At 37.2% G+C, this 14,377-nt stretch overlaps 1 protein-coding gene across 1 annotated transcript; it reads left to right on the forward strand.

Moving 5' to 3' along the window:
• The first annotated feature begins 1,601 nt into the window (after positions 1-1,601).
• MAP1A (methionine aminopeptidase 1A) lies at positions 1,602-14,041 on the forward strand. Its single transcript, XM_089159997.1, has 17 exons — positions 1,602-1,769; positions 2,019-2,111; positions 2,593-2,643; positions 3,027-3,212; positions 7,220-7,295; positions 7,960-8,007; positions 8,096-8,140; positions 8,614-8,713; positions 10,364-10,415; positions 10,511-10,552; positions 10,668-10,729; positions 10,829-10,927; positions 12,447-12,520; positions 12,609-12,678; positions 12,826-12,891; positions 12,983-13,071; positions 13,646-14,041. The coding sequence occupies exons 2-17, from the start codon at positions 2,038-2,040 to the stop codon at positions 13,721-13,723; spliced, it is 1,212 nt and encodes a 403-aa protein (XP_089016123.1). The 5' UTR covers positions 1,602-1,769; positions 2,019-2,037; the 3' UTR covers positions 13,724-14,041.
• The last annotated feature ends 336 nt before the right edge of the window (positions 14,042-14,377 follow it).

Here is a 14,377-nt window from a genome sequence, read left to right on the forward strand (position 1 = left end):
TAAATAATGGTGTCAAATTCGGTACAGTAATTTGGTATACGACATGATAGGCACATACCGACGATATACTACTTAAAAGTTAAATTGTACACTGTATCAAATTAAAAAAAAACGGTTTTGGTACATACCGTACCGAATTTAAAAACGGGGAGGTTTAAATGGCGTGGTTCAGTATAATAAAACGGTATTGATACACAATTTACACCCTTACCTCATTGGCTCATAGTGTTACACTGTTGTGCACAGTAAAATAAGTTTTTCTAGGAAAATAATTTGGGTTAATCAGGGCTAACTTGACCCAACTCATTCCATTCAGGTCAGTTTTGTCTGCTAAGGTGGCATGTTAATTTTTCCACCTCATGTCTTTTTAAAACCGCACAAAATAAGTGAGATTTCGTGAAAAAATACGAAAAACAACAAAGTAAGACCCATATTTAACATTTGTTCACAAATCATTTCATTCTCCCCTACCCCCATTACATATAATGCCTACATGTTTATTTTTTCCAACTCATTTTTTGCCATATCACTTTTGCAAGTAAAGGTGCCTCAAACACTATTTATTTGTTGGAATAAAGGTGGAATAAGAAAAAGTAAACTTTTCAATGAAATCTCAAATTTTGATTTATTTGGTTCACTAGAGAGGAAGTTGGTTCACTTTATGGCATGCTAACTTTTCCACCCCCATGCATTTTCAAAATCCTACAAAATAGTTTAAGTTTTGTAGAAAAGTGTGGAAAATGACAAAGTGATAATTACATTTAACATTTTTTTCTTCACAAAATCCCTTTATTTTCATTCTTCCCCATGGCCTATATGTTTGCTTTTAGGAAAATTACGTGATTAGTTGCTTTTAGGTTTCTTTTTACAAAAATAGTCACTTAATGTTTAACTTTACAAAATTAGTCAAAACTGAGTTTAAATTCATAAAATTAGTCAAAAATATTGATTTTTCACATTTTTGGATATTTTTTACCCCTAAAACTAATCACATCGAGCGGGAAAATCACTATTTTGTCCAAAAGGAAAAAGTCATTATTTTTTCATATCCTTTGGGCATTTTCACCCTATGTCGGTATGATAAATTTTAGGGGTAAAAATGTCAAAAGAGATGAAAAAAAAAAAATACAATCTTGGCTAGTTTTGTAAATGCAAACTCAATTTTAACTAATTTTGTAAAAGTGAAACATTGAGTGACTATTTTTGTAAGAGAAAACCTAAAAGCAACTAATCACTTAATTTATCCGTTATTTTTCCATCATATTTTTTCTCACCCTCTCCCTTGCAAACAAATGGTGCCTTACTTCAACGTGTTTAATTTTTCTTATTAATTTTTATCTTTTAAACAAGTGAAGCATAGGAAAAAATAGGGTCAAATAAGGGCTAACTTGACCTAGCCCATCCTGGTCAGGCTCATTTAGGGGCCAGGCAGGGCCTAGTTTGGCAGGGTTGGGCTGACCTGAGACACGGCTGAGTTGGGCTTTAGTTGAAAGAGCCTAGAAGAGTCAGGATTGGGCTGCACTTTTAGGTCAACCTGGCCCAGTTTCACCCTATTTATCCTTAAATAAAATGACCAGTAAACCCTCTCCCATGAAGCAAGGTATAGGAAGTTTCCGCTGTCGCTGACGTTTCCGCTGGTACATCCTTCCTCGCTCCTCTGAAGGTTGAGTTGTTGTACAGTAGAGAAGAAAATCATACTTGCCTCTTATATTCCTTCGGTCTCTGCAAACCCTAACTTTCTCGTGTTGAGACAAATTTTCCTACAGCAGGTGATGAGCAAACCTTAATGGATTAGAAGTTTGTCCCCCCTTCTCTTTCTTTAGTATATGCAATGACCTTTATGTACTTCCATTCATTTGTAATATTAGTTTCGCGTTTCAGGTCTGAGTATCCATGCTTGCCGATACATTAAAAATTAGGCGAAGAAAATGGAATCTAAATTTACGTTTAGTTTTGTTATTTCTTGAATGTTCTTGATCAGTTTTTATTTGGTATCTGATGTTACGCTTGTGTGTTAGACATTGAAAAATTGCTTCGATGGACGGAGCTTCGAATGAGCAGGCTAATTCAGCGATATCCTGTGTGCGGTGCCGCGCTCCGGCTCCACTTCAGTATGTGTTTCTATTCCTCAATCAGTGTGTTTCCGGCTTTTTTTTTTCTTATTGGGGTGATAGTTGAATCTGTATCATAACTGAAAGTGAAAGACATTTTTTACTTTTTTTTTTCTTGGGTATGTGGAAACTTCTGGAGTTCTGGGCATTGAAATTATTGGCATATGAAATGAATTCGTGAGTGCTCCCCCCAACCCCAATACAAATTAATCCACTCTTAGCTTTTTTCATTCTCCCTTCATTTGTTTGTAACAAATTTCAGTTCCGGTCTTTATTTACTACCCAGCTGGTCACCGTGTTGCCTATAACCTTCCACTTCCATAACAGTTGCAAGGAAGAACGTAAGAATTATAGGATGTATACTTCAAGCTTTGGAGTTTCCGTATAATCATGCAGAATATTGTCTCACACAAACTTCAATTTGACGTGAAAGTTTACCCTGTTGTGCTTCCTCTTTTGTAATTTTCTCTCTTCTATGCAGGTGTCCCAAGTGCGTTGAATTGAAGCTTCCTCGTGAAGGTGCTGCATTCTGGTTTGTAATCGTGTCCTAGTTTTTCTGAGTGAACTCAATATTTGAGTTATGGTTTAAAATGTCACTTAGCTATATAAGTAAACAATGACTGAAAAGTGCAAAGTTGGTGATAGTTAACTGATGTTTTTTAGTAAGAGATACAGATGAAGGATTTCTTGAAGTTTTTGATTAATAATAATATTTTCCCTTCCTGGGTGGGTATTTGCTTGATGAGCTTCTCCTAGTAACATCCTTTCCTTTTGGTTTGTTGTTCCCCCACTTTTCTCCATTCCATTCCCTTGTGTTTTCTATGATTTAAGAAAGATTTGAGTTTTGACTTTAAAGTCTTCTGAATGATTATCCAATTTTTTTTCATTAATTTTGTACCTGTGTCGGGTTGTCAGTACTCAGGATTGTTTCAAGGCATCATGGAGCTCACATAAGTCTGTGCACTTGAAAGCAAAGTTGTCCGCAGTTGGTGCAGGTACTCTTGAGGAACAAATATCAACCTTACTTAATGAAGGTTGGTTATTTTGCTTAAAGAAAGGCCAGGCTCGTACAGAAAAACTTCCTAATTTTGATTGGACAGGGTAATTCTCAAGTATTGCTACTTGCGCTTTTATTTGAATATTCTAGTGACACTACTATTGTTTTATTGTTTGCTTGAGTTTGTTGATCTACAATTTCCCAATTTGTGATTTTGTCAGTTTCTTTAGTGTTTAAAATGAAATGCATGTCCATAAAATTATGATACATCATTTGTTTTGTTGAAAACAGATAAATTCCATCCTATATTTTGACGCAATTTTCTACTGACAGATTTGTACTGATACATCACAGTTTAACTGTTCTTATGTTTTGGGATACCATGATTGTAGTACCTCTCTTAACAGGCCTAGATTTGGCTGAGAGGACTGAGTGGGTCGGAGAAGGTACGTATAGAAGTTCTGTTGAGTAACTGGTTCTCTGCAAGAGTAAAGGATCATTTAAGATCTTATAATTTTGGAGACAAGCCATAGACAACTCCTTTTTATTAGAAGCATTTTATTAGTAGATTACATCCTAAAAAGTATGTTTTTGTGGCTAGGTTCATACTTGATACTTATAGATATTTTATGAGTTTATTATATCTAGAATTGCTAGATGTTATGAGGAGGAAGACATAGTTTCTATTCAAGAGACTAAATGGAAGGCTTAAGAGTGGCTTGTTCGATGTTGAAAGATTTGGTGATAGGCTCATAACACTTTAGTCTGTGTTGGAGAAAGTGGTTGTCAATATGATTAGCTTTTACACACCCCTAGGAAGGTTGGATTATATCAAGAAATATTACAATTTTGGAAACACATGGAGTGATTAGTGAAAGGTCTTAGCCAAGGAGAAAATATTTTTATACGGAATAATCTGAATGAACTTGCTGGGAGATCGTAGAGGCTATGAAGTTTTGCGTGGAGGATATGGTTTTGGATAAGGAATGGGACTTCAATTTTGGAATTTTCTCTGGCTTATGTTTATGTATTGTCATCACAACACTATGAAAAATAAGGAGCATTAACCTTAAAAAAGGGGCATCATAGAGATATTTGAAATGGTACACTGATTGACTTGGTCAATGAAAGAAGGTTGCTAATGTAGTTCTTGATTGGTAGGCAACCAACTAGAAGCATATCGATCCAGGATCTGTTTTGAACATGTAGTTCGAATAGTTCAAAATCAGGGTTAGGGTTTCTTGTGTTGGTTATGTTGAGCTGAGATAGAAATATCTATCAGTTGGAAGGTCATGAGATATTTGAATGACTGAAGGGTAGCTCACCAGATGTTGCAGCAGGTTCTAGTGTTAGGTTTTGGGGTTTAAAAATAGGGAACAATAAAAACAATCTAAGGTTCAATGTGGGAATTAAGGGCGGGGCATGAATCGTCTTCTTCTTATGGTGGAAGGAAATTTGATCCAAGTTAGTGTCACTAGCATGGCTGTTTTAGGCTGTGGAGGTTTTGGGGTTTGAACTTTTGTCCAAAGATGGTGGGAAAGTTATGGTTTGGTGGTTTAGAGAATTAGCAGGGTTTGGTTGTGGATGGACCAAACACACTGTTATAGCAGTTTGTCTCTGGTAGCAGCTTGTTTCTATTCTTTTGTAAAGCCGGAAAGATATTCCATTTCTCTCCTATTTTATTTAGTACTGTGACGAAGAATCAAACTATCACCGTATTTATTCCTTTTTCTACTTCTTCTTCCAAGCGCAGGATAACTCCAAGGGGTTGTGGGTTATTTTCTACCAATTGGGCCCTCTCTTCACCATCTCCATGGGGATGATCTACGGGGTTTTTAGTGGTGAACTTGAATAAACCAGCAGTTTCAGCAGCCTTGAGCAGGTACAGGTCAACTTCAGAGGATGACAAGTACCAGCATCTTGGAAGTAAAGTAATTTTCAAAATCTGAGGAATGAGAGAGCTCCCCACAATTTAATTTATTTACAGGGTTCAGAGGCAGATTCCTAAATAGCCAAGGATTTGGAAAAGAGCTAAACCCTGGTTGAATTACATAGACAATAAAAAACAGTAGAACATCCAATCACCCAAAAGGGAGTATTCTAAAATGACCTAAATTGAACCACTTATAAAACCAGCAAAAAATTTATTACGTGTAATCTTAACTACTAAAAAACTAAGTATTGGAGTTTACCATCCGTATACAACTGAACTAGTAAGACACATTGAATACTTTTTACTGTTCTTCTTGTTGGTGGTAGTATTCATATCTGCATCAAGGGGGACTTTGATGGAGATTTTAGTATTATGCTGAATTGGTTGACTTCTTGTATCAATGTAGTTGCTGAAGATGTCCTAGGCAAGTTGTAAGGATCTGATTCTTCTTTGTTTTCCGGTTCTTTTTTTTTTTTTTTTTTTTTTTTTTTTGGGGGGGGAGGTGGAGGGGGATTTTTTTCACCTCAAGTCTTGACATGCTCCTGTTTCATCTAGTTAACCGTTAGATGATGAACACGTGTCTTATTCTAATCTTATGGTTGAAAATTTTCCAATCCTTAGCCATTTCATCCGTAATGTATCTTCTCTCCTCTCTCAGATCTCTCTACCTTCTCCCTCTTCAACTGCAGCAATCCACTTGCCACTGCCATCTCATTTCACTTCTCCCTCTTTGACTCCGGCAGCACCGAGTTCACCACACCACCAGGACTGTAACAAAAAAGGAGAAGGCGAAATGAGTGGCCAACGTCTCCATTTTCATCCAATATTTAACAAGTGAATCAAAGACAACGAAGAGAAAAAGGACAAATTTTTAGTGTACATTCAGCAGAAAATCCTGAAAATTTGAGAGTAGGGGAAGAAAATAGCTCAGCATGGTCATGTGGCAGATCTCAGAGCCTATATAGGTTGTTTTGAAAAAAATGCCAAAATATTTCTTCTTTTTTCTCCCCCCTTCTTCTGTTTCCCCTGAAACAAACAAGTCTCCAAAAACCACAAATTACAGCATCAGATCTAAACTGAAATCCAGAAAATGGAAGGAAGAACATCAATGCCGTTCTTTCCCTGTTCTTTTTCACCTGTTTAAAATCTTTAATGAGTTTTCTGATGTTGGAGTTTGATTTCCATTTATATGGAGAGTTGAGTGGAGAGAAGATCAGAATTTTTTGATGCTTTTGTGGACAGTGGATCAGACGGTTCTTGAAATCTAGGTCATTAATTTTTGGTGTTGATGTTCAGCATCTCAACATCAACTTCTTGCTTTCAGCCGTTCTTATGGGTTTTGTTCAATTTTTAGGGTTTTGGATGGTTTTTGTGGTCTGCCGTCCACATCTCTTGTTGTGCTGGTGGTGAACTTGGTGCTGCCGGAGCCGAAGAGGGAGAAGTGAAATGAGATAGCAGGTGGTGGTGCTGGCTAGTGGGTTGCCGGAGTTGAAGAGGGAAAAAGGTAAAGAGAGCCGAGAGAGGAGATAAGATACGTTAGGGATGAAGTGGTTAAGGATTGGAAAATTTTCAACCATAATATTAGAATAAGACACATGTTCATCATCTAACGGTCAACTGGATGAAACTGGAGCGTGTTAGGACTGGAGGTGATAAAAATCCGGTGGAGGGTGACTTGGTGGTGGCATGCTCCAGTTCAGACAGTCATAGAGGCTAAGAATGCTAGTTTTAAGAGATGGGAAAGGGCTATAGACTTAAGAGGATCTAAGAAGGTAAATGAAGCTAAGAAGGATGTGAGAGGAGCAAAGGCAAAGTGAATTATGATTATATGATAACAGAAAGGAAGAATAACCATGAACTTGTTGAAAGCTGATTGTAGCATGTACTGTGGCTGGACCTGAAGCTTTTGATCTTCTTGTGGAATGGTTCTTACTTGTGACAGGTCTACATTAAATGTTGGAAGCTTTGCCGTCTAGATTTTCATATGGGTGCCAAGGATATTAGCCGACAAAATGCTTTCTTCTCACTCATTCAATATATGGCATCATAAGGAACCTCTAATCATCCAATCAGGATTTATTTTCTAACATTTCATTTTTGGTTCTTTTGTTCCATGATTCGATCAAATCTGCTTCTATGATTACAATTTAAGACCAAAATTTCCATTATTTTCATCAGGACCCTAAGACCATATCCTATATCAAAACGGCGTGGTGTACCTGCTCATATTGACAAACCAGACTGGGCAATTAATGTGAGTCATTTTTATTCACATGTAAATTATTAGCTATTGTTTGTGATTCTGCAGGAGATCATAGCCAGTTATAAAACTTTGTCAGAGTGAAAATACTGCATGGAGGATTGGAATGTGTTACTGGGAATACCGAAGTGGAAAATAATGTTGCCAGTATCGGGTAACAGAGGGTGGGAATGAAGAAGATTGCAAAGTTTTGGAAATTTTTATATGCCTGACTCATTGTGTCTCTGGTATATCAGAACTTTCTAAAGACTCGTGATGTTTTGGATATCTTCCCAATGTTTGAGCCATTTGATTTTCCATCCATTTTTTCTCATTCTAAAAAGGAAAAATACATTAGGTTATATACGATATTTTACACCCTTCTTTCCTTTCCAAAAAGAAAATACTGCCATAGTTTGTATGTGCGGAACATTTGAAATATTTTGCATGGTAGTTTAATTGCATCTTCTTTCACTCTTCCTCTTCTTTGATTGGTCAAGAAGACTAGCAGCAAACATATATTTGGTGTTCAGTTGATGCTTGCTTTCTGTTTTAGCAGGGTTGTAACTGGTCTAGTACATACATTTCTATTATGCTTGGTATTAGTTTGTCAGGGTTCATTGTGTTCATGTTATTATTCAAAATATCTGGTATAATTATTTTCTGTTGAATTGGGCAGGGAATCCCAAAAATTGAACCCATTAGCGATCTGCAGCGTGTTGTGGAGGTAAGCTTGAGCATGACTCATCAGGTCATTTATGTTGAAGTTGAATAGGAAATGATTGGTTGGTTTAATGTGGCGTGTATCTTTGAAGATTAAAACTCCGGAGCAGATTGAGAGAATGAGGGAAACATGCCGAGTAAGTCCTATGCAACCCTGATTGGCCTCGTTGTAATTTGTATATGTATGCATACTAGAGAGCTATATCCACTTTATAAGCATTTCACGATCATGCGTTCATTGAGCATTAACATATATTTTAGTCTAGAAAATTCATTATTTCGCTGTAAAAACAGAACCTGTTCTGCTGGTTGGTTGGTGATGAGCACATAGACATTCAAATATCCATAAGCATAAAATCACATATTTAGATAGGAAATCTCCATTGTGTGCATACAGTTCCGTAACTGTTCCATTTACTAGGATGGCCCAGTTCAGGGTTTTACAGGTCAGATCCTGCCCAAGTTGATACCCTTTATTTTTATGCATGCAACATGGAAGTTGTCGTTTTATTTCTTCACTTAACTAGACACTTATCTATTGGCACTTGGGAACGTAGTACTTCTTTTATTGTTTTGGCTTTTAGTATTTGCTATTGATTGTTTTCTTCAGATTGCAAGGGAGGTTTTGGATGCAGCTGCTCGTGTGATTCGACCTGGTGTGACAACTGATGAAATCGATGAGGTGGTCCATGAGGCAACAATTGCTGCTGGTTAGTTTTTTTTTTTTTTTTTTTTTTTTTTTTTGATGCTGGTTAGTTGTCAACAGTGTTTTGCTGAGTATTCAATTTGGAACTTCCCCTTGTTTGATTTTGAAGGGTAGTAGGCAGTAGCATAATCTTTGCAGAATGGATGAGAGGAAAAAAATTGAGAAGGAGAACTATAAGTATAATATGTTCAGTTTTGTTTCTTTTTCATTTGATCTGCATTATTTCTTTGAGGATGGGATGGGCAAGCTTTCTGGCTGATGAGTCGGTAATGGTATGGTAGGAAGGATTTATACCTTGGGCCCTCCCATACTCTGGTAATTGTATTAGGGTCCAGGACATCAGTTCCTTATGTTGTATAGTTTCTTTGAGGGTTTTTATTTTTTATTTTTTTTTTGGTTGGGGGGGGGGGGTTTATAAAATCATCTAGGTGACCCAAGGCTTTGGAAGAGGGCCTGGAAGCTAAGCAACCAAGGCACTGGACACTTAGGTGTTAACCAGAGACACTAATGAAATCATTATACACCAGATCTTTTTCTTTTTTTGCCCCCCCCCCCCCTCTTTCCAGCTGAAGTTTATGAGAAGAGTAATTTAGATGGATTTATATGTTAGATTTTGGATTGAAGAATGTTACAGCTGCTAGAAGAGCACGACTGCTTCTGTGATTTGCTGCCCTAGGTAGCTCTTAGCTGCAAAGGAGCATATGTACTTAATTTTGGGAGGAAGAAAGGAAACACTCTTCCATATTGTAGACTTGGAACAAAGGGGAATAAATCTCTCGTGTGGCTGCATAACTTGGGATTCAAGGCACACAGCCTTGTATTGGGTGGTATTGGTTCCAGAGTAGAAAGTAGAGTAGAATGAAGGAAATATGGTTTCATGTCATACTACATGGTGGAAGAAGATCAACGATTATGCTTACTTGCTACGAAAAGATGCTTGATTTGTTTTCTATATCATACTGATGCACACGTGAGATTTTTCTAAGATGGGGCTGCAAGAGTGTTCGAAATTTACTTATTGAATTTTTGGGCATTGAAGGCTCTCCCGCAACAAAGACATTTGCATGAAGCATCTCCTTGCCAAGGTGTTGGCTTTTTATTGATTCAAAGTTAGATGTCTCAGGCTTGCTACAAATTAGTTTTCCTAGAGGAAGATCATGAAGATATGTTCTCTGGAGTCTTAGCTCATCCTTCTTTAATCTTTCTTGATATTGATGGAAGGAAAGGAATAGATAAGTAGATCCAGGGAAGTTGCCAGAGTGTGTGCTGATACTGGATTTTTGAAGACTGCCATATGCCTCTGTTGTGGTTGAGGAGTTTGGAAAAGAGGTACTTGTCTAGATTTCAGAAATCAAAAGAGAGGTCCTTGTGTAAGGCTGGTGGAATAGTATTTCAAAAGCTCATATTTATGAACATGCATCTGCACACGTGTGCACTCGCAGAGGCAGTTATTAGGCTTCCATTTTTTCAAGATGCTCATGATTGACTATTAAATTTAGAAAAACGAGACATAGTTTCCTGTTAGTTGCTGTCATAACTGCTCAGTTAATGTTGGCTGTAACTCGATCTTTGTATGACACAACCTGTGTGCTTGAAAGTGCTGCTCTGCAATTGTTATTTTACTAACTACTTGTTGTATCTCTTTCTGCCACAGGAGCATATCCATCTCCACTAAATTATCATTTCTTCCCAAAGTCTTGCTGCACGTAGGTACTTCTTCAGCATGTCTTTGTCTGTTTTTTTGGGTACCTTATGATGGTTAGTTTTAACTTACAGACTATTCTGTTTTTGTCATTTACAGGTCAGTCAATGAAGTTATCTGTCATGGGATCCCAGATGCGAGGTGTGTATAATATCTGCTACTGTTATTTTCTAACGGAAGTCAAACTCTTTTTGCTTAGACTATGCTTTATATGCTGCCTCTTCTAACTTTTCTTCTGTGTGGTATTATCCTTTAGGAGGTTACAGGATGGGGATATTGTTAATGTTGATGTGACCGTCTACTATAAGGGTGTCCATGGTGAGAAACTTTGTGATAAACAGTCATTTTGCTTCAACTGTGTTATGCACATAAGCCAAGGGAAGTTCTGGAAAGTGTAAATTGATTGAAAATGTGCAGGTGATCTTAATGATACTTATTTTGTGGGCAATGTTGATGAAGCATCTCAGCATCTGGTCCGAAGTACTTATGAATGTTTGGAGAAAGCTATTTCCATAGGTACATATTGGATACTCTGTTATGTCCATAAACTTCTTGTCGTATTTTCTAATCAGTTATATAATATCTTCCCTACATTTCTATTGTCCACTAGTCGACTGATTCTCAAATCCCATTGTATACTTAGAACATTATTTTGAAGAGCTCGAACTCCTCTATGGACCTCAACTAAAGTATTATTAAACGATTAAGAAATTTGGGATTTATGACTATGGAATGGTAGGCTCATGCCCTTGAAAAAAATGGTATGCTCTGGTGCCAAGTTCATGTATCCACCCATTCCTGATCCAGATTAGGAACCAAAGCTTTGTCCGGTTGCAACTCCGGCATAGTTTTAAGGGTATTTTTTGTGGAAACCCAGGAGTTAATAGCTTGCTGTTTTTGACATTTCAGCGGTCTGTGTTGGGAGGAGAGAAATACAAGGAAAAATAAGTATATATTTAAAAGGGAGAAGAGGGGTAGGAGAGAAGAGCGAGCTTACAGCTGAGCACATCTTTCATAAAAAATTCAACTTTGCTGTCTAACCTGATGCCGTATTATAGCCTTACATGAAAAAGTGAAAAGCAGTATTTGAGTAAACTTCAAACAAATTCTAACAGAATTAGACTTCAGACAAATTCTAATAGAATTAAATAACCATCCTTGCAATCCTAGTGGACTTAAATTAGCATTTACTCAAGAGTTTTAAGAACTCTTTATTACTACTATAGTTTGGTAGATTCAGTATATTATTTTATCTAGCTGCTGGCTATCTTAATTTAACTTGAACACTTTAATTTTAGATACTGTTCTTGTTTACCTCCTATGGGTTTTTGGTCATAGTTTTATCCATTAGTAAGATCAGTTGAAGCAAAAGCCTTGAAATGCTAGAAAAATAAGGGCAATTTTTTGACTGGGACTGCAGTAGGTGTTGGGTTGGAGAAGGTGCGGGAGAAGAGACTGTCAATTATGGCATTTACTTCGATAGTATTTGATTTACTGTAAAGTTTAAATTTAATCATGAGCAAAGTCATTGTTGGTTACAAAGAGCTACTGCAGCCGCCATCCTTGGAAACTATCAGCTGTTGCAACCTTTTTCTAATGAAGGTCAAATCAGATGGAGATTGAGCGAGTGTCTTGCATCGAAGTTGTTGCTTCTTTCTCCCCCCCCCCCTCTTTTTGTGGGTTTTTTTTTAAGTACTTTTCCTTGGAGCAAAATAGCCCTCTTACCAAATAAACGGGGAAGGAATGACAACCATATGTTGTAGGCATTACCAAGATAGATTGAACAGTAATTCTTCAATTAGGGTTTACTTGGATCAATGACAGGTGAATTGCCTTATGAGGGATTTGTTGGATTTGGATTCACTTGCTGATGGATCGTTTATTCTTAACCTTTCTGATACACGAATGCCGCACCAAATATAATTATTTTTGAGAAATTTTCATTTAGTCTCCTTTGCTTGGGGACGTTCACTGAAATATTCTTTGTTGGAAATCCAAGTAAATTACAAAGTTTTGTATTCTTTTCAAATGTCAGTTAAACCTGGGGTACGATTTCGTGAAGTTGGTGAGGTTATCAATCGGCATGCTTCAATGTCTGGGTTATCTGTGGTAAAGTGCTATTTGTACCTTAGAGTTAATTTTGTTGAAGTGGCTGACAATTTCTCTACTAATTTTGGCTCTGATCTTGTACAATTAGGTGAAATCATACTGCGGTCATGGTATTGGGGAGCTATTTCACTGTGCCCCAAATATTCCCCATTATGGAAGTATCCTCAGAAACATGGCTTTTCAAATCTTTTGTTTTTATTGTTGTCTTTTGTGAATTCTTCTGTGGCCCACTCAAGGTCTCAAGGTCTTTTTAGCTCATGTGGTCACTGGATTTGTTTATTTGTTGCTAACCTTAACCCACTCAGAAAATAAAGCAGTTGGTGTGATGAAGGCTGGCCAGACCTTCACAATTGAGCCTATGATAAATGCAGGTATCTCTTAGTGATCCATTGGAGCAACTGTTTGCTTTCTGGTTGGATGTTCTTAACTTGCATAACACATACTAAAATGGCCTGGTCTTAGGAGTTTGGCGTGATCAAATGTGGCCTGATGGATGGACAGCTGTTACAGCAGATGGCAAACGGAGTGCTCAGTTTGAACATACACTTCTGGTTAGTTTGCATATTGTTGCTTTTCCACTTTTCCCCAATTGTTTTGCACCACAATCTAAATATCTACTATAAGAAGGCTACATTTTAGATGAATATCAATTCTCATTTGTTTGTTTGGTGCTTTGGTATTTGTGTTATTGATCACTCTAAACATTTGACCTGAAGGATAGTCTTCTGTAGCGGGCAGGATTTTTGTACCATGAGCTGTTTGTGTCACATCTTTATCTGTATTTTTCTGGCCAACAGAAACAAAGCTCTATTTATGCAAAGAAATCTGGGGAGAATTTCCCATGGGTTAGTACAGCATGAAAGTGCTTCAGCTTTGAGGCACCAGAAGTCAAAGATTGGGCAATCTTGGTGAAAGAGAAGTAAAACAAAAAGAAAAAATGACAAAAATATGAAACCAGAGTCTGTATGTTCCTCAATAGCTCCATAGCCCAGTCTATAAGACGCCATTTCACATTTGTGGTCTGTAGAATGTAGATCGTGGTAGTACAATTTTACCGATACGAAGCGTTAAGGTATATTTTGTTGATTGTTTAATCGTTTGTACCTAACCTAAATTTTCATGCAGGTAACGGAAACTGGAGTTGAAGTTCTTACAGGACGGTTGCCCAGTTCACCCAAGGTGTTCCCATGGCTAAATGTGTGACTAAATGTGTGACAGTTACAGCAGTTAAGATGTCTATTTTTCCCATTCAGCTTTGTTACTGAAACTATCCAGAATGACGAGTTGGTATACCAGATGCCCCATATGCGGTTTTGTGTTTTGAAGTTGAAACTTGAATGCTCTTTTACTCTCGAGAGGGAATGGCTTTTGTAAGATTTCCTAATAATCCTGAAAATTTTTCATGACATTCTCTTTATTTTTGGGCATTTGGAAGAGGCAATCCCTCTCTACTCTATATTTTCTTACGATGAGCGATCAATATAGAATATTCCACGTGTCCTTCAGATAGCCCTCCATTACACTTTATCGGTGGAGAGGGCGTTTAGAGAGTATTCAAACTATATGCATGCTTCAATAATTGTTTTAGAGCTTCCAACGAAGCTACTGATGAAGCAATTGTCAATCTTCAAGAACATCAAAGATGATTTTTGTTGGGTGAAAAGAAAATATATTAATAAAACCCAAAGATGACCATACATCAGGGTTTTAGAGAACAACTGGAAAGTACTTTTTGCGAGTCCAAGACAAAGCCAAGGTAGCAAGAATTTCATTACATGTTCATCAGTACAAAAAGTAACATTTAGCTTAGAAAGTACAGAAATGAATGAGTCTAGATATTCTTCACTTTTACTTAGG

Source organism: Hakea prostrata, chromosome 6 (assembly GCF_041222555.1).
Source record: "Hakea prostrata isolate BN-2017 chromosome 6, UWA_Hpros_2, whole genome shotgun sequence".
Classification (NCBI taxonomy): Eukaryota; Viridiplantae; Streptophyta; class Magnoliopsida; order Proteales; family Proteaceae; genus Hakea; species Hakea prostrata.